The 18,282-nt window shown below is 38.8% G+C and overlaps 1 protein-coding gene across 3 annotated transcripts in view; it reads right to left on the bottom strand.

The window, feature by feature from the left end:
• Positions 1 to 18,282, bottom strand: part of STRN (striatin) — a 97,436-nt gene that overhangs the window by 18,031 nt on the left and 61,123 nt on the right. The window contains exons 8-11 of one of the 3 annotated variants that reach the window (XM_034764934.1): positions 14,227 to 14,337; positions 11,783 to 11,869; positions 11,070 to 11,213; positions 1,652 to 1,788 (exon numbers count right to left, since the gene is read on the bottom strand). In XM_034764934.1, coding sequence (XP_034620825.1) covers positions 1,652 to 1,788; positions 11,070 to 11,213; positions 11,783 to 11,869; positions 14,227 to 14,337 — 479 coding nt within the window. The remainder of the gene's footprint in view (positions 1 to 1,651; positions 1,789 to 11,069; positions 11,214 to 11,782; positions 11,870 to 14,226; positions 14,338 to 18,282) is intronic. The other 2 variants (XM_034764935.1, XM_034764936.1) reach the window with 2 other exon arrangements.

Below are 18,282 nucleotides of genomic sequence, written 5' to 3'. Positions count from 1 at the left end.
TCTTGGAGTGACAAATTATTTCAGATTAAATTCAATGTTCCTTTTCAGTTAAAAAAGACTGCAGATCCTCGAGACTCTTCCTTTATTGCAAACAGACGAAGTGTAAGCTCTTTCATATGAATGGATTAGAGGACTCCAACAACACTTGACAAATATCTTAAACTCGAGATTTCAGCAGTTAAGAGTCAAGAATCTATACTACCAAATGAAGAGAAGTGGGATCAGAATGTAACAGCTTCCCTCCCTTCTTGAAAGAAAATCATACGTCATTAGTAGAAACAGAGGCGGCCCTGAGCTAAAGCTAGGAGATCATGCTACCAGATCCAATGTACCTAAACAGTAATGTCCTCTCTTGTTGCTAAACAAATCATGACTTGCAAAGGACAAATTTAATACCTGGCAGAATATAGCGATGGCTGCTGCTGCAAAATTACTCAATGTCTTTGAGTAAACTGCAGTCAGCTCTGTAACATCTGTGTCTGGGTGTATATGCCTTTTTTGGACTATAGCTTTAAAGATCTGCATGTTAATTTCTGGAATTTGAAATGCTGGGGATGATTTTATTCCAGAGTTTAAAAAAAAAAAATCACACAGCTATAACACCCTATGGTAATTTACTACATGTATCAGAGGGGTAGCCGTGTTAGTCTGGATCTGTAAAAAGCGACAGAGTCCTTATAGACTAACGAAAATATTGGAGCATAAGCTTTCGTGGGTGAATACCCACTTCACTGTTAGTCTATAAGGTGCCACAGGACTCTTTGTCCCTTACTACATGTACGGTCAGGTCGGATGAAAACTAAAGCCCCTACCCGGAAACCTTCCATTTGCTACTGTTTGCAATTCCTTAACATCTGCAAAAGAACACTGTACTGGGATTGATCTGTGGTTGCCAGATCACCAAGGAAAGGACACAGGGACAGATGGTTAAAACAAATAATAGCTGAAATACACTTTCCTAGAAAGTAAAAGATTTTAAAGACGTGAAAAATCTGACATCTGGCTCCAAATCAGCAGTTGTGAGATTCATTAATAGGCTATACAGAAGAAACAAAGGAGGGAATCGTGGATCTTAGAATCTTAGCGAGGAGCTATATGTGCACAGTGCTATCACCTATTAAGGCTATTTGACTTTCAATAGTTCTAAGGTCGGTGGCATGGCACACAGACTCCAAGGGTATGTCTTACACTGCAATTAAACACGTGCAGCAGGCCCAAGTCGGGCTCACGGAGCTCTAAAATTGCAGTGTAAATATCCAGGCTCAGACAACTATATTGTAATTTTATACCCCTGCAGCCTGCCCAAGTCAGCTGACATAGGCAAGCCACAGGTGTTTTATTGCAGTGTAGACGTACCCCAAGAGTGGGGATCTGAGGAGCAATTACGATACATGAAGAACAGCTATTTTGAGTTAAGACAGCAGAAGACCCTTAAAAGGTCATTGTTAACTTTTTTCTCTTTTAATAAAGAGAATTATCCATCATTTTGCAAACGATGGATATTTTGCAAACACTTTTCTTTATTCTATATGTTGCACATGTGGGGTTCCTCCTGTAGTCTGTACCCATGTAAAACTGCTGACTTCACTGAGATCTTCACACACATATAGATGGCAGAACCTCAAATGGCTTATTTTAAACTACCACTTACATCGTAAGTCAGTGAATCTGCCTCATTGGCAACTGTAAGGCCTGCCAATTCTCCAAGACCCAGCTCACTTTCAAGGGCTTCATCTGCTCCCATAATGAATGACTTCCCTGATGTAGGAGGGAACGTTAAAGCTTCCACTGCAAGAAAAAGAAAAACATGCAAAAAGTCATAGCTATATACATACAATTCTGTGGGTTTTCATGTAAAAATACCTGTTCGTTTTCCCTGTAAAATATTATATATTAAATTACCTCAATTAGTAACCAAGGACAAAAGAGCAATAGCCATTCACGCATGCGGAAAAGACACACATTCCAAAAAGATATCCAAGGCACTTTCCAGTAAACGGAGGTCTTTGAATATGTTGCTTTCACAGATCCACACCCTTGGAGTCCATATGTCTCAGGACTGCTAAAAGCAATTGTCTATGTCCCTTTTAGCTCTTTCTAATGCCAAAGTAATAAACAGGTGCACAGCCACTTCCTCAGTTTTATACAGAATACACAGACGCTCCAAAGATGCAGGGAAGGGAAGAATGGAAACGGGGGTTGGTTGAGGCGACACATTCGGAGAACTTCAGGTATTAAAAACCTAGGTTTTTCCTTCTATATACTGCTTCCACAGCTATCTGGGAAATTATAGCGATACATACCCAGAGGAGCACTGGATATTTAAAAAGGGAGTGTTGAAGCACTCTCTCATAAGGAGCATCTGACCTAGCCTTTCAACTGACAGCAATGTTAGGTAAAAATAAAAACTGAGAAGTCTTCAAATTTCAGAGGTGATTATGTGTCGTAGATACGATAGAAATGGTATCATAACTGGTGGAATTGGCCTTCAGTTCACATGATATTCATCGTTGAGTTAACAGGAATGAAAACAGAACAATGAAATTTGGATATCATCTATACCTTAACTAATTTCCCTGTGGAGCTCACACCAAAAAATTTCAAGGAGCCTAGATGACTTATGGAAATTCTAGCCTATGCATCACATTCAACTTGAAGTATACAGCTGCTCCAGGAAAACTGAAGTTTAGAAAAGAAAACTAGCAAGGAGAGGGGATCAGATGCAATCAAAAATTACACATCACTTTTGCCACAAATCTTCAATTTCTTCATTGCTCTTGAATTTCCAAAGTTGTGGCTCATACTTTATTATTATTATATTTTATAATTTGCAACAAAGAGGTTGCAGCCTTTCCTGGAAGATGCAAACTTGACTAGTCATTCATGCTTCTGCAGTCTTCAGGTTAGGCTGTTGCTGTGCCCTCTTGAGGACTAGCTGGAATCTTCATCTACAGTGCACTAAGTTGCAGCCTATTGCTTACAAAAATGGGTCAGCGAGAGCTAATTATGCCTATATTCAGTTAACTCCACTGGCTTCCCATTTCTTTCCAGATGTAATTCAATATATTGATTCTAATTTACTGCAAAAACTCATATGTAGCTTGGAAATAGCTGCCTTAATGTTTTCAGCACTGCAACTGTTGATTAGATCCTTTTGCTACCAGTGTCAAGTTAGACATTTTAGGGATTTAATGTGGGATGCTTTCAGTGGAAGGTCACTGCCACTGTATATCTTGCTCTTTCAGGTGTGTCACCAGAACCTGACTGCAAAGATTTTCGGAGTGTGGGATGAGATGCATCTTTATGATAAAGCATTTGCTCAACTATGACAATCACTGGGTTATGACTGGAATGGTATTGTTAAATAGATACACTTTTAAAACACTTCTCAAATGTTAACACATTACAAAGGTACACAGAATGGATATTTGTGTTGTCCATTGTGGGTAGTTTAGATGCTACATTTAATCTTTGTAATGCTAAAGTGACAGGCATACAAAAGGAGATGTTACTTACCCTGTACAGTAACTGGAATTCTTCAAGGTATTTGTTGGGTGTTACACTTAGGTGCAATGAACTCCATGCACCTTTGATCAGAGGCTTTTGATAGCAGTGTGCCCATTTGGTCCACACATGCATCCTAGCGTATTCATGCCCCAGACTGAGGGTATGCAAGAAGTGTCAGATAAACTGCCCTCAGTTCCTTCTCTACTACAAAGTCCTATAACACAAAGATTCTGAGGCAGAGAGGAAGAAGGCAGGTAGTGAAGCATCATAGGGTCAAACATCTTGAACTCCAGTTACCATAGAGGGTAAGTAACCTTTCCTTCTCTGTCAGGTAACATCCCTATGCTCCATTCCAGGTGACTTCTCAACAGTACTTTCTAAAGGAGGTGGGTGCTTTGGAGTGTAGTCTAACATAGTTTGCAGAACTGCAGTCCCCAAGGCAGCATCTGCCCTAGAGGCGAGTACTAAGGCATAGTGTTCTGACAAGGTGTAGATGAAAGTCCACAGCAGCTTTGCCTATTTCACCAATGGATACATTCTTAAACAGACCTATGGAAGTAGACTGAGATCTGGTGGAATGGGCTACAACCCTAAAAGGAGGCTTAGCATTAGCAGCCTCATAGCAGAAGATGATACAATTGGAAACCCACTTAGAGAGTCTTTAGGAAGAAAGAGGGGCTCCTTTAATTCTGTCCACGAAAGGCAGAAACAGCCTGGGAGAGACTCTGAAGGGTTTAGTCCTTTCCAAATAAAAAGCCAATACCCTCCTGATGTCTAAGGTGCATAAGGTGCATCCTAAACCTCATCCCTAGTCAGATGAGGTTTAGGATGAAACACTGGCAGCCGATGACCTGACTGATATTAAAGTCTGAGGTTACACTGGGTAAAAAAGGGAAATGTGACCAAAGACATACCTTTTCTTTATAGAAAACTGTGTAGAAAGGGACCAACCATTAAGGCACCAAGCTCACCAATTCTCCTAGTGGAGATGATGGCCACTAAAAATACAGTTTTCACAGACAAGTGTAGAAGGACACACTTAGCTAGTGGCTCAAAAGGGAGGCTTCACCAGAAAGTTGAGGGCCAAATTCAAGTCCTATATAGGAGTGGGTTCTTTGACATGTGGAAGAAGTCAGCCAACCCTCTGATGAATCTGGAAGTGATGGGGTGAGCAAACACTGAAAGCCAATCAACAGGGCAATGGAAAGCTGTGATAGCTGCTAACAGAACTCAGAGAGAGGCATGAATTCTTCAAACTCGACAGGTAATCTAAGACATCCAAAAGGGAAGACTCAGCAGGGGATACAACAATGGTGGAATCTCTTTCATTTCTGCAGGTAAGTTTTTCCAGTTGATGCTTTTCTGCTATTCAACAAAACCTCTTGTACCTCTCTTGAACAGGAGACCTCTACCCCAGAGAACCATCTAGAAACCAAGCCTTGAGCTACTGCGTGTTCAAACTGAGATCAGTTCTTGAGTCAACAGGTCAGGAATGGTTGGAAGCTGTAGTGAGATGTGAGGTGAATCAGGCAAGGGAACCATATTTGCCTTGGCCAAATCAGTGCAATTAGGATGACTTTAGCTCTGTCCTGACTGATTTTGTTTAGTACTCTGAGGAGCAGCAGTGGTGGTGGATAGGTACAGAGGAGATTCCTTGACCAGAAGATGAGGAAGGCATCTCCCTGAGATTGATGGTCTCTAGACCCCTCTTGATCTGAACATCCGACAACCTCTATTGAGGACACTGGTGAAGAGGTCTGTTTCTGGAAAACCCCAGGTGAGGAATATATGCTCAAGAATTAGGTATTTGATTCCCACTCCTAGTCCTAGCAGAAGTGTCTGCTTGAGCCATTGGATATAGTGTTCTAAAGATTCAGTAAGTATGAGGCTGAGAAGAGAATCCGACACGCTATGTGCCACTTCTACCATTTTACTGCTTCTGCACAAAGGGAAGGGAAACTTGCTCCTCCTTGACAATTTATATAATGCACGCTGGTTCTGTTGTCTGTCAATAGATTAGCCCTTGATCATGGGAAGGAAACGTTTGCAGGCAAATCTAACTGATCTGAGTTCCAGGAGGTCACTATGGAAAGCGGACTCTTGTGCAATCCATTTGCCTTGAATGGTATGTGTTTGAAGATATTATACTGCCGACTGCCACCCTATGAGAAATGCACATACAATGGTGGCAGTCGTAGGGAGGCAGAATGAAGGGAATGCCAACACAGACGCTGTCCAGGTCTTTCCACCAACTGTAGAACCTGATGAGGAATCAACAGTAATTTGTTCAGACTGTGCTTGTTGGAGGTGTAACCAGTTCTCAACCATCCTTGAGAGCAGTGTAGGTACAATCTGGCATGAAGTGTGACAAATGTGCAGGCTACCATATGATCTAGGAGCTGCAGCAAATTGTGGCTCTTTGCAGATTTACCTGAACCTGCAAGATCAAATTTGATAGTGTCAAAACCTGTCAGTTGGTGGGTAAACTCTGGATATTGCTGGCATGTTAGGTTGCTCCTTATAAACTCTATTCACTGAACTGGTCTCAATGTGGACTGGTCTTTTTTGGGCTCAAGTCCTAGCTGGTTGTATAGGGTCATAGCTTTCCTCGTTGTGGAAAGAACTTTGTTGTATGAATGGCCCTTGAGAAGCCAATCATCAAGATAGCAGAAATCAATTATTCCTGATTGTTGTAGTTGAGTGGTTTCTCAAGGGCCTTCATAAAGACTCTGGGGGCAGTAGAGAGCCTGAATGGGAGAATGTGATATTGGAAGTGCTCCTGGCTGACCACGAAGGTCAAGGACTGCAGACCCATCCCCCAGATCTAGAGATGGTATTTACAGCTATGAGTGTCCCCATTCTGTGTTTTGATGAAAATGTTTAACCACCTGAAATCTAAGATGCGTCTCCATACACTCTTATTTTTGGGAACCAGAAATTACTTGGAATAGAACTCCTTTCCCTCTGTGTTTGGCAGGAACTGGAACTGTGGACTACTATATTGAGAAGGAATAGGACTTCCTGTTTCAGCAGATGAGTCCCTGAAAAAGGATGAGGAAGGAGGGTGGGGTGGGGGAATGGAGGTGAAATGGATGGAATAACCTCATGTTACAACCTCCAAAATCCATTCTGTCAGAAGTAATCTTCTCCTATGAAAATCACAAATGGGAGAGACGATCCCCAAATAATGGAAGAGAGCAAAACCTTTGGCCAAAACGTCAACATTGACACTTAGATGAGGAAGGCTGAGTAGTGTTTGTTCTTGCAGTGGAGGATGGTTCTCTCTTGTGGAAATTAGGTTTCTTCTTAGGTGGTTCCAAAAGCCTGTGATAAGCAAGGAATTGGGCTCGGTGGGATCTGTGCACCATCTATGACCTGCTGAATCTCTTATTTGCAAGCACGTAGATACTGAGGGAGCGGAGAGTAGCCCTCGAATCCCTGCAAGAGTCCACTGGTGAACTCACTAAAGAGCTTGAACCTCACAGTGCTTTTCCTAGGGAGCCCTGAGGATTGCAGCCAGAAGTCATGGCACATGACCATTGTTGTAGAAACAGAGTGGGCTGCCATGTCAGCCACATCTAGAGTAACAAAGTCCTGGCTAATAAATGACCTTCCACAATGACCACCTGAAATCGCTCTCATTGTTCCTGAGGCAGATGATCAATAAAAACTAAATTTCTCATAGTGGGTGTAGTTATATTTTGTAATCAGCGCTTGATAATTGGCAATTTTAAATTGTAACAAAGCAAAGGACCACCTTTTTTGGCCAAAAAGATCTAGGTCCTTAGAATGTGGAATAGCCTTTGAATGGTGTTGTCTACTTTGTTCTTTCACCGCACCCAGCACCAGGGAATTGAGGGCTAGGTGCATGAACAAAAACTTGGAATCTTTAGCAGGAACATAGTTTTTTTCTTTTTTCTGTCCTCTTACAAGTTGGAGGTATGGGAGCTGGGGTTTGCCAAACTGTTTTAGCAGGTTCAAGCAGGGCTTTGTTTGTAGGTAAGACTACTCGGCCAGAAGTGGCAATATAGAGAACATCCAAGAGTTTGTTCTGGGTCTCCTGAACATCCTCTTTGGGGATTCTGGAGGGAGTCAGGAATTCTCTTTGTGAGCACTTGGAAGTGCTTAAAATCATCCACATGTGATGGAGGTGGCAGCATTACTGCCTCATTAGGAACAAATGTTAGTCTGCAGAGTAGACGGTGACAGATGAGGCCCTGGTACCAAGAGTCTTTCCATATCCGTCAGTAGAGGGGATTCCAGTTCATCCAAGACAAACAAGTCCCTGGAAAATCTAAACTCCTGTGGTACCAGGTGAAAGTGTGCAGAACTCTGATGATGCTCTGTGGATGACTTTGGCTTTGCAAACTGATCAATCAGTGCTATCAATGTCGACTTGGATACTGCAGGCAACTTGGAAGCAGGGGACTTATAAGTTCCTGAAGCCTTAGCTGAGGGACCCTCGGTATCAGGAGATCTTGGGAGCCTCAGTGGTATCCTTTCTGGGATGCGAGATCTCCAAAGCAGTGGGTCTCTGTGGTGACCTTGGTTTCCTGGCATCTTCTTTTTGAGGTGATCTGGAGCTCCTCTTTCTGGAAGTCTTGGTGCCATCCTCTGTGGTTCTCTCCCCAGTGGGTGAGTGGGCTGCAGAGGTTGATGGGGCGCCATGCAAACAGGGAGACTGCTATACCTGGCAGAAGAGGGGGTATCTGGACCTGGATCTGAGGCAAGGTGAAGGGAGCGCGCCATCGTGAAAAGCCTAAACTTAATCTCCGTGTTTTTTCTAGGCCTACTCTTAATCCCTGAACAACTTTTACACTTAGATGGGAAATGGATGTCCTCTAAGCTGCAGACACAGTGACACTGACCATCAATAACTGGGACAGAATCCCAGCAAGTGAGACAATGTTTAAATCCAGAGGATTTAGGCTTAACACAAAGATAACATCCTTCAAAGAAGGAAAGCATGCACCCACTCACCCATTCCCCACGGTGGGAGGGGGAGAAATGAGCAGTCTCAAAGAAGTTTACAAACATACAAACAAACAAACCTTATACAACTGGTAAAAACTAAAAAGGGGGGCTAAAGTAAGCTCTAAACAATAAAGTAAAAACTAGAAGCTATTCCCTACGAAAAAGGTAACTATGACATAGGCACCACAAAATGCTTCATCTCAGGCCTAGGCAGCTGAGAAGAAACTGAAGGCTGTTCATATACCCTCAGTATGGGGAATGACAGCTAGTGCTCATGGGTGGATTGCAAGGCACTGCTACCAAAAGTCTTTAATCAAAGGCACATGGGGCATGTGCACCTGAAATTGAGCACCCATAGGACATAAATAAGTTACTAGAGAAAATTCACCAAATAACTAGAGTTCTGAAAGAAAATGAAACGTAGATAACCAATGTCTGAACAGCGCTTCATGACTGAAAGTTCTGTTGATAGGCAGAAGAAAATATGAACTAAAGGAATAGGAGGGCACCATACACCCCTGGTATTCAGACATGTCTGCATATATTCTGCCCTCCACCTAATACTAATAGCCTTTGATGTTTGAGTGACATGTAGACTAAGAATGGGAAGCTGTGGAGGAAATGTCTTCAAGACCCACCACCTTTTAGAACAGGGGTTCTCAACCCGGGGGTTGGGACCCCCCTCAGGGGGTTGCGAGGTTATTCTGGTGCTGGGGGGGTTGCTAGCTGTCAGCCTCCACCCGAAACCCGCTTTTCCTCCAGAATTTATAATGGTGTTAACTATATAAAAAGTGTTTTTAATTTATACGGAGGTGTTGCACTCAGAGGCTTGCTATGTGAAAGGGGTCACCAGTACAAAAGTTTGAGAACCACTGTTCTAGAATCTAAGCTTGAATTAGAAAAAAAGTTTCTAACCCTTTTTGATGTTAGACCTTCTTAATGAAGAAAAACATGCTAACATCCTTCTGAGTATGCAGATTATTCCTACTGACTACATGTAACTTCTGCCCAATTTATCTTTATGCCTTCTTCAGCCCTGACCTCATCTTACTCCTCTCCAGTCCATCCAGAATGTGGAAAGATCATCTTTCATGTGTTCTTCTCACCATTCATGTATTTCTCTGAATCTCCCTATGGCTTTCTCTTTTCTACCTTTTTCTAGTCAGATTCAAGCTTTTTGTACTCTGCTGGAAAACTTAACATAAATTTAACTCTACCCACATTTCTGCTTTTTAATCATGAACATCTCTTCTTCTTTGCTCTACTAAGGAACTGATGCATGAATTACCAGTTTCCTTTCTCTCACTTGCATTCCTAACTTATTTAATACTTCCTTATATGTAATTTTTTTTTAAATGAATGTTGAACAACTTTAAATCACTAATGAAAAATGAAGTGACACTGACGAGTTTTGGTTTTGCCTTTTTCATAAACTAGTCAGATGCTCTCAATTACAAAATATATATTTTGAAAGAAAGTGAATGTGGAAAGCTCTCATGCTTTTTGCCACCAGTGAGGCACTTGTGCGATGATAGGAAATGCTCAGCACACACACACACACACACACAAATAATTCTGCTACATTTCAAATTGCTGCTAAGTTACCATTTTTCTTTTAAAAACATCTCTCTAAGCATGTGGGAGGTTGAACTATTGTGCCCTGCAGTAGTTAACCCATATGAAACTCTTTTTCATCTTCATTTGTTTTGTAATTTTGTCAATCTAATTTCTTACTATTTCAGGAAGAGATATGGATTATTAGCAAAAATCATGTTTTGCTCATTTTTCTAGTCATATTTAGCAATCTTTTGGGCATAAATCACAACATGCCTCATATAACACACCAGAAAAGGCGCTTTTATGCTTACTTTATTATTCTGTATATCACTAAAATAACTGAAATACTGAAGCTAAAACACTGCAATTAATAATTTATAGGTGTAGTGTTTGTGAAGGTAAGTGTTATATTCCGAATCAGAGACTGTGCACAGCATATTAGGACTTTCCACCCCGATCCTAATTCACTGAGAATTTTAGATACAGACACCACTATAAAATTTAAGAAATGGGCAACCAACCTGAGCAAAAATTGCAGTCTGTCCTTCCTCTATGATTCTGGACTCAGTCACTATGTGTTTCCATGTTAGACACACCTTTTAATTTAGCTGCAGAGTTTATTCCTTATCACTGTACTCAAATATTATAAAATGCTACACATCTTCTGTACAATCATACATGGGCAAAGGCTGGTTTTGTGGTTAAGGCCTGGGAGATCTGTGTTCTATACCTGTCTCTGCCAGTTTTCTGGGGTGAACATGGGCAAATGACTTACGGCATGACACGAAGCTCACTGCAATCTTTGCACTGACCTCAAAAAATTTCAGCTCAGGACTTTAAATCTCTCTCTGAATTTCCCCGGGTGATGGAGGAAGGGGATAATGCTTATCTATCTCAGGGGTATGATGAGGCTACATTAATATCTGTAAAGCGCTTTAAAAATATAAGATGTAAAATGTTAGGTAATAATAATAATTATAAATATACAAACATATACACATTTATATAAACATATAAAGACAAATACTTGCCTTCATCTGTTCTGTTTATCTCATGTTCAATGAGCCTTGAGCTACTTGGCCTAGAAGGTGATGCAACAGATGGCTGTAATGAAGGTAGATCATCAACATCTCTCAAGTTTGCAAGCATGTCTTGCAGCTTTGACCTGTTGGGCCCTAACCGGGAAAAACAAAAGTGAAATGGCTTATGTAAACGTAATTCACAGCAATGCTATTTATCACATCAAATATGTTACAGCAAGACAAGCAACAATGGATCCTATCTTTGATAAGACATTTCCTAATAAACATCAGTAATGAGCGCCTACTTCCAGCAGTAACTAACCTTTCAGCATGAAATGAACATTTTGAAAAAGAAAGTGATGGAAGCAACTGAGAATTTTTTCCCCCACTTTTATGAACTCACACTGCTATTTGCATGAAAAAGTTAAATACCTTCAATTGATTCATTGCAACAAAATGATCGGTCAAACAAAATATTTTATTGCTTTCCAAGAACAATTGCAAACATTTGTGAATTATTTTAAAAATCTGTGCAGATGCTTTGTGCAGTATATTCTTTAAATAATTTGTGAATATTTTACAATTATTTGTGCAGTGGTGTATATTTGTGATGCTACATAATCTACACAATTGTTATATTAAAAATATAAATCAAACTGGATTCGCTGGCTTACTTCCTGAAGCTACATGTGGTGAAGACCCATGCCCTTCTTGACACTTACCTGTGCTTTGCGCCATCATTTTCCCACATCCCTGTTTTGACTGTTTTATATAGGATTGAGGCTGAAACATATCTTCGGTAGTTTTTCCTGTTATAAGTTTAATTAAGAATGGGAAAATATCTTACCCATAGTCCATTATGGTTTTTCCTAAACCAGTAAATAATACAGCTATTTTTAAGTAGCTTTAACACAGAGGTGTATTCTAATAGATGTATGATCTTATTATGCTACTTCACAGGAATTTTTACTACAGCCTTGCAAAATCATTATAAATGTATTAGCCCAGTTACAAGTTCTATTTTTCCCACCCATACCATAATGATAATGAAGAAACTAAATAGTATTTTAATTGTCTATTACAAAACATTACTTGAGTCAGGCAAAGAGTGAATAGGATTTTGCAAGATTGTTTTAATACAGTATCTGATTTTATAGAAAAACAACTACATTTTACTGAACAGTTTTATCTCTGAATACTCAAATATGATGAGATTAATATTATAAAACAGACTCCATACATCTCAATATTAAGGTGTTTAATCTCCCTCCCCACCCCCCATTTCTTTCCTCACTCCTTTCTTCTCTAAGATCATGAATGGGTGATAAATAACAGGTGCGACTCCTCCCGATTTTTCTGCACTGATGCCCTTCCAACAATGGTTTGTCCATGGAAAGATACTTAATTTCTGTAATTCTTGGTCTCCCCCAGATCAAACCTCCATCCAAAAACATGTTACTGTACATGTAACTAAAATACCCTCGTGAAGTAGTGCAAGGTGCCAAATTGCAGTCTTGCATCAGGCACTTTGCTCATTAAACATATAAAACAAAGTTCCAATGATAGCTGTGCCTAAATTAATCATTAATTACTATAGTTTGATAATCAGGATCTACAAACCCAATAGCTGATTGAGAAATGTACTCATTTCTATTTATTTCTTAATTTAAATGTTTCTAGCAAGTTAGCTCATTAAAACTTTGGCCCTGGCACTGTCTACTATATACATGTACTATGACATTGTACATGTAGACAAGAAGTTATTAAAATAATTTTCTGTGTATTCCTATTGTATGAGAATCTCTATTTTAATTACGAAGAAATTCAGAATTTATTTGGTAAAACAATAACTTTTTGTGGGGGAAGCTCAACTTCTTGCTATGCTTGCATTTTTTCAGGTACCTCAATGGCACCTCAAATAACTACAATCAAAGAACACAGAATTCTTTCAAATGTCATTCATATCAGCATAGGAATCTAAAGTACATATTGATTTGCTTAGAGAAAGTAATAATGTAGGTTTAACTGCTACGTGCTATATTTGATGCTATGATCTCAAAGCTAATATTTACTGACCTGCAACCAATCACATTTAGAATCTACTAAATGCAGAAAGTAACAAAATGAAGCAACCTTGAAACAATAATGTAGAGGACACGGCATCTTTTTTGTAGGATTTTGTAAACATGCTGGAAGTGACAATTCCCTTAAAATGAATAAGCATCTTCCCACAAAGGGAGGAGTAATGAAACATATCCTTCACATTTTCCCCTGCATTAGGTGCATTATTTTTCAATTTCAATTATTCTCACAAGAGTTCTCAACACAGCTTTATGTTTGAAATAGTTATGATTTCCATATTAAACATTTAACTTGACTCTGAAAGGTGTATAATACTTATTTTATTTAACAACACAGGTTTCACATAATGGATTTCTGTTTCAGGAAATGTAACAGAGAAAGATATGATGAACAGGGCTAGAAATTGTATTTCAGATACCTATCACAGCTGTTTGCTCGGAATCCAAATAACACCTATGACAAATATAAATTCCACAGGTAAAATGGTAGTTGATAAATAAGAATTGACTTAGAGGATGTCAATAAGATTTATTTTCCATTTCGAGCCCTGCATAAGGAATTATGAGGACAGCATGACTTGCATGTTGTGAATATTAAGTACAAACAGGGGTAGAAATTAACTTGTTTCTCCCTCTGTCACCTAACAGATACTAAAGAGTTGTTTGTTTTATTTACCAAACTCCAAAACAGGTCTTAAAAAAACTGGCATGTTTTTAACTAAGAGTGTTCTGACATTTTCTCAGTTGAAATATACAGTTAAATAAAGTATCAAAACAATGCATTTAAATTTCATATGTCTATATATCACCACTGATTGCTACATAGTCCATGTCCAGCATAATCACTGAATTTATCCAACACTAAACTGGTAAAAGTTATATCCCAGTCAGCATCTTCCTACTTTCTCAGGCAACTGGACTGACTATCATTAATTTCAACCCCTGAGCACTGGTGAACAGGAAAGCAGTCAGGAGTGGCAAAGTAAAAGAGTAAGTAGTTTTAGGAAAACATTGAAAGAAAGATAGAATTAGGGGTGTGAAAGAGGTGGGATTTATGATTTTAAGGTGCAATGTTTTCCACTTACTCTTCACCCCCTTTTTTCCCTTGCGCTCCTTTTTGTATTGTTCCTTGAGTTTGGTTATTACTCCCTGGTCCACATTCCAGGCTTCAGGCATGAGACACTGGTCTTCCTTTTCTAAATAAAGTAAAACAAATGAAACATCCTTTTTCAATAATATGTCACTAAATAGTTTTCACTGAAGGAGGTAGCAGCTGTTGTCAATCTTATTTATACCTTGTATTTAAAATACACAAATAGCACCGTGGTTGCAAATTCCGTGAGACTGCATTCTCACCCCTATTTTCACTTGCTCAGAATTTCTTAAAAAATCATTTTGTGATGAAATTTCAAATGCTTATCTCTGAACCCAATAAGTGATTGTTCATAGACCAGTGTTTTTTGTTGTCATTTTTTGTTTTGTTTTTCCTCTTCTAACAAGCAGGTAATACTTTTACTGCTTTAATTATTTTTCCAGAAAAATAATTATATCCACAAATACACATGACATAATTAATCTAACCTAGCACTTACAGCATGGGTGCAGCATGTCTAGAGTTTACTTAGTCATACCCTATAATTTATACAAAAAAAAGTATGTTTAAATTAAAGAGGTTTTTGTAACAGTTTACTTTACATTTCACCGGGGATTTACAAATAATTTTAGACATTAAAAGTGCATTCAATTTAACAAGAGACTGGAAAAATTTGAGATATCACAGTCAGACAAAGGAAGCAGCACGTCTAGTGTCGGAAGCCTGCATTTTATACCTAAACTCATCTGAACTTCTGCCATACCTGCAGTTAAGTCACTGATTCTCAGTTTCCCCTGTTGTACAACAGGGAAAATAACACTTACCCACATTTGTAAACTTTTTTAAGATCCTCCAATGAAAGGTAATATGTAGGTACAAATATTAAAGATATTTACACAGCATACCAGAAGGCTGTATTTAGGCAGTTTACTATAACATACAACTCAGAGCTGAATAATACCATTTATCATTTATGTATTTTTACATTAAAACTGTGGGTTTTCTTTAAAAAAATGTATAAAATTAAGGCTTATTTTCCTCATTCAAATGTATCATGTTTCATTAATATTTAATATAAAGTTTATTCCTTAAGCCTTATACTGGTAAAGTGTTTCTTCCTTTTAAAAACATTAAAAAGTGGTGAATTATTCTCGTGATGGTTCAGAACAGATCATTTGGCTATGATTGGTCTGTCATTTAAAGGGCTCTTCAGGGACTAATGTGCATGTTCAAAACCCATATGAAAATTATTTTCTTGTGTACACAGTGATAACTTATCTAGTTTCAAAAATCTAACATTTAAATGAATAAAAACACTCAAGACCTTTCATGCTATGATTCAATCAATAAGTTTATGCCCATTTTAGTACAAAACTGTGGAAAACAGGATTTCCAACTGAATGCAGACCACCTCATCTACAGCTATAATAGAACACAAAACTGTATTTCCTCAAAGATCTAGATTCAACTAACAAAAGTCAAACTACTCAAAAGTTAAGTGGCATTTTTTTTCTCAGTTAGTGTAAAATGAAAGAAGCACACCCCAAAGTTAGAAATTCAATCTCAGATTTTGCCAGTTAAAACAAACTATTAAAAAGGTTTGCCCATGTAGCATTTTCTGTTTTAATTTTTTCATTAAGCATATTACCTAATTGATGGCCATTATAGTTTATGGTGTATTATTAAAATATTAGAAGCATGACAAATAAAAAACCAGTGAGGCCACTAACAGGGAAGTAATGTAAGGAATGATTACTGAAAGAAAATAAATGGTTGCTCACTCCTTTGGAAAGCATATTCTATGTTCTGCAGACACCACTCCAGACTATTCCGAAGTGATGCTGATAGCTGTATTCAGCTCTCTTTGGCCAACAAAATGATAGGTACAATACGACATGAAGGTAAGCAATGTCTGAGGCTGATAATCTAAATCAGTGGTTCTCAACATTTCCAGACTACTGTACAGACATGCCAACCCCGTGAAAAAACGCAGAAATTGGGCTTGTTTTTGACTTAATTGGTTTGTGAGTTGCTTGTTGGCTAGTTTTTGGCTTGTAACGTGTTGCTTGTTTGGCTTGTAGCTTTTTTGGCTGGTAGCTTGTTGCTTTTTTTTGACCAGCTCCCGGCAAGCAGGGGAGAGAGTGTCAGGGGTGCACAGCAGGACTACCACAGTCCCAGACTGCATGCTGGGGGCGATCTAGTCACATAGAGTGTTGGGGTTCTTAGGGACTGGCTTGTTTTGGCCTTGCTTTGAAATGGGATTAGCTTGATTTTTGGCTTATTGTGAAATTTGGGGTGCTTATTTACCATGCGAAAGTTGGTAACTGCTACTGTACCCCTTTCAAGAATCTGATTTGTCTTGTGTATCCCAAGTTCCACTTCAATCAAATACTACTTGCTTACAAAATGAGACATAAGAATTAGGGCTGTCAAGCGATTAAACAAAATCAATCACAATTAATCGCGCGATTAAACAATAATAGAATACCATTTATATAAATATTTTTGGATGTTCTTCACATTTTCAAATATATTGATTTCAATTACAACACAGAATACAAAGTGTACAGTGCTCACTTAATATTTATTTTTTATTATAAATATTTGCACTGTAAAAATAAAATAAATAGTATTTTTCAATTAACTTAATACAAGTACTGTAGTGCAATCTTTTTATCATGAAAGTTAAACTTACAAATGTGGAGTTATGTACAAAAAATAACTGCATTCATAAATAAAACAATGTAAAATTTTAGATCCTACAAGTCCATTCAGTACTACTTCTTGTTCAGTCAATTACTCAGACAAACAAGTTTGTTTACATTTGCAGGAGATAATGCTGCCCACTTCTTGTTTGCAATGTCACCTGAAAGTGAGAACAGACATTCGCATGGCACCGTGGTAGCCAGCATTGCAAGATATTTACGTGCCAGATTTGCTAAAGATTCATATGTCCCTTCATGCTTCAACCACCATTCCAGAGGACATATGTCCATGCTGAGGATGGGTTCTGCTCAATAACGATCCAAAAAAGTGCAGACCAACGCATGTTAATTTTCATTATCTGAGTCAGATGTTACCAGCAGAAGGATGATTTTCTTTTTTGGTGGCTCGGGTTCTGTAGTTTCTGCATCAGAGTGTTGCTCTTTCAAAAAGAACAGGAGTACTTGTGGCACCTTAGAGACTAACAAATTTATTAGAGCATAAGCTTTCGTGGGCTACAACCCGAAGAAGTGGGTTGTAGCCCACGAAAGCTTATGCTCTAATAAATTTGTTAGTCTCTAAGGTGCCACAAGTACTCCTGTTCTTTTTGAGGATACAGACTAACACGGCTGCTACCCTGAAACTTGCTCTTTTAAGACTTCTGAAAGCATGCTCCACACCTCATCCCTCTCAGATTTTGGAAGGCACTTCAGATTCTTAAATCTTGGGTCGAGTGCTGTAACTATCTTTAGAAATCTCACATTGGTTCCGTCTTTGCGTTTTGTCAAATCTGCAGTGAAAGGGTTCTTAAAATGAACAACATGCTGGGTCATCAATCCGAGACTGCTATAACATGAAATATATGGCAGAATGCAAGTAAAACACAGAGCAGGAGACATACAATTCTCCCCCAAGGAGTTCAGTCACAAATTTAATTAACACATTTTTTTTTAAATGAGCGTCATCAGCATGGAAGCATGTACTTTGGAATGGTGGCCAGGCATGAAGGGGCATACAAATGTTTAGCATACCTGAGACATAAATACCATGCATGGCACTTTTGTAGCCGGCATTGCAAACTTCTGTTCTCACTTTCAGGGGGCAGCAATATCTCCCGTAAATGTAAACAAACTTATTTCTCTTAGTGTTTGGCTGCACAAGAAGTAGGACTGAGTGGACTTGTAGGCTCTAAAGTTCTACGTTGTTTTGTTATGGAGTGCAGTTATGTAACCAAAAAAAAAACCCCTACATTTGTAAGTTCCGCTTTCATGATAAAGAGATTGCACTTCGGTACTTGTATGAGGTGAATTGAAAAATACTATTTCTTTTGTCATTTTTACTGTGC

The sequence above is a fragment of the Trachemys scripta genome, chromosome 3 (assembly GCF_013100865.1).
Source record: "Trachemys scripta elegans isolate TJP31775 chromosome 3, CAS_Tse_1.0, whole genome shotgun sequence".
Lineage (NCBI taxonomy): Eukaryota > Metazoa > Chordata > Testudines > Emydidae > Trachemys > Trachemys scripta.
The sequence above is the reverse complement of the archived record's forward strand: the minus strand, read 5'-3'. Positions and strand labels throughout refer to the sequence as shown.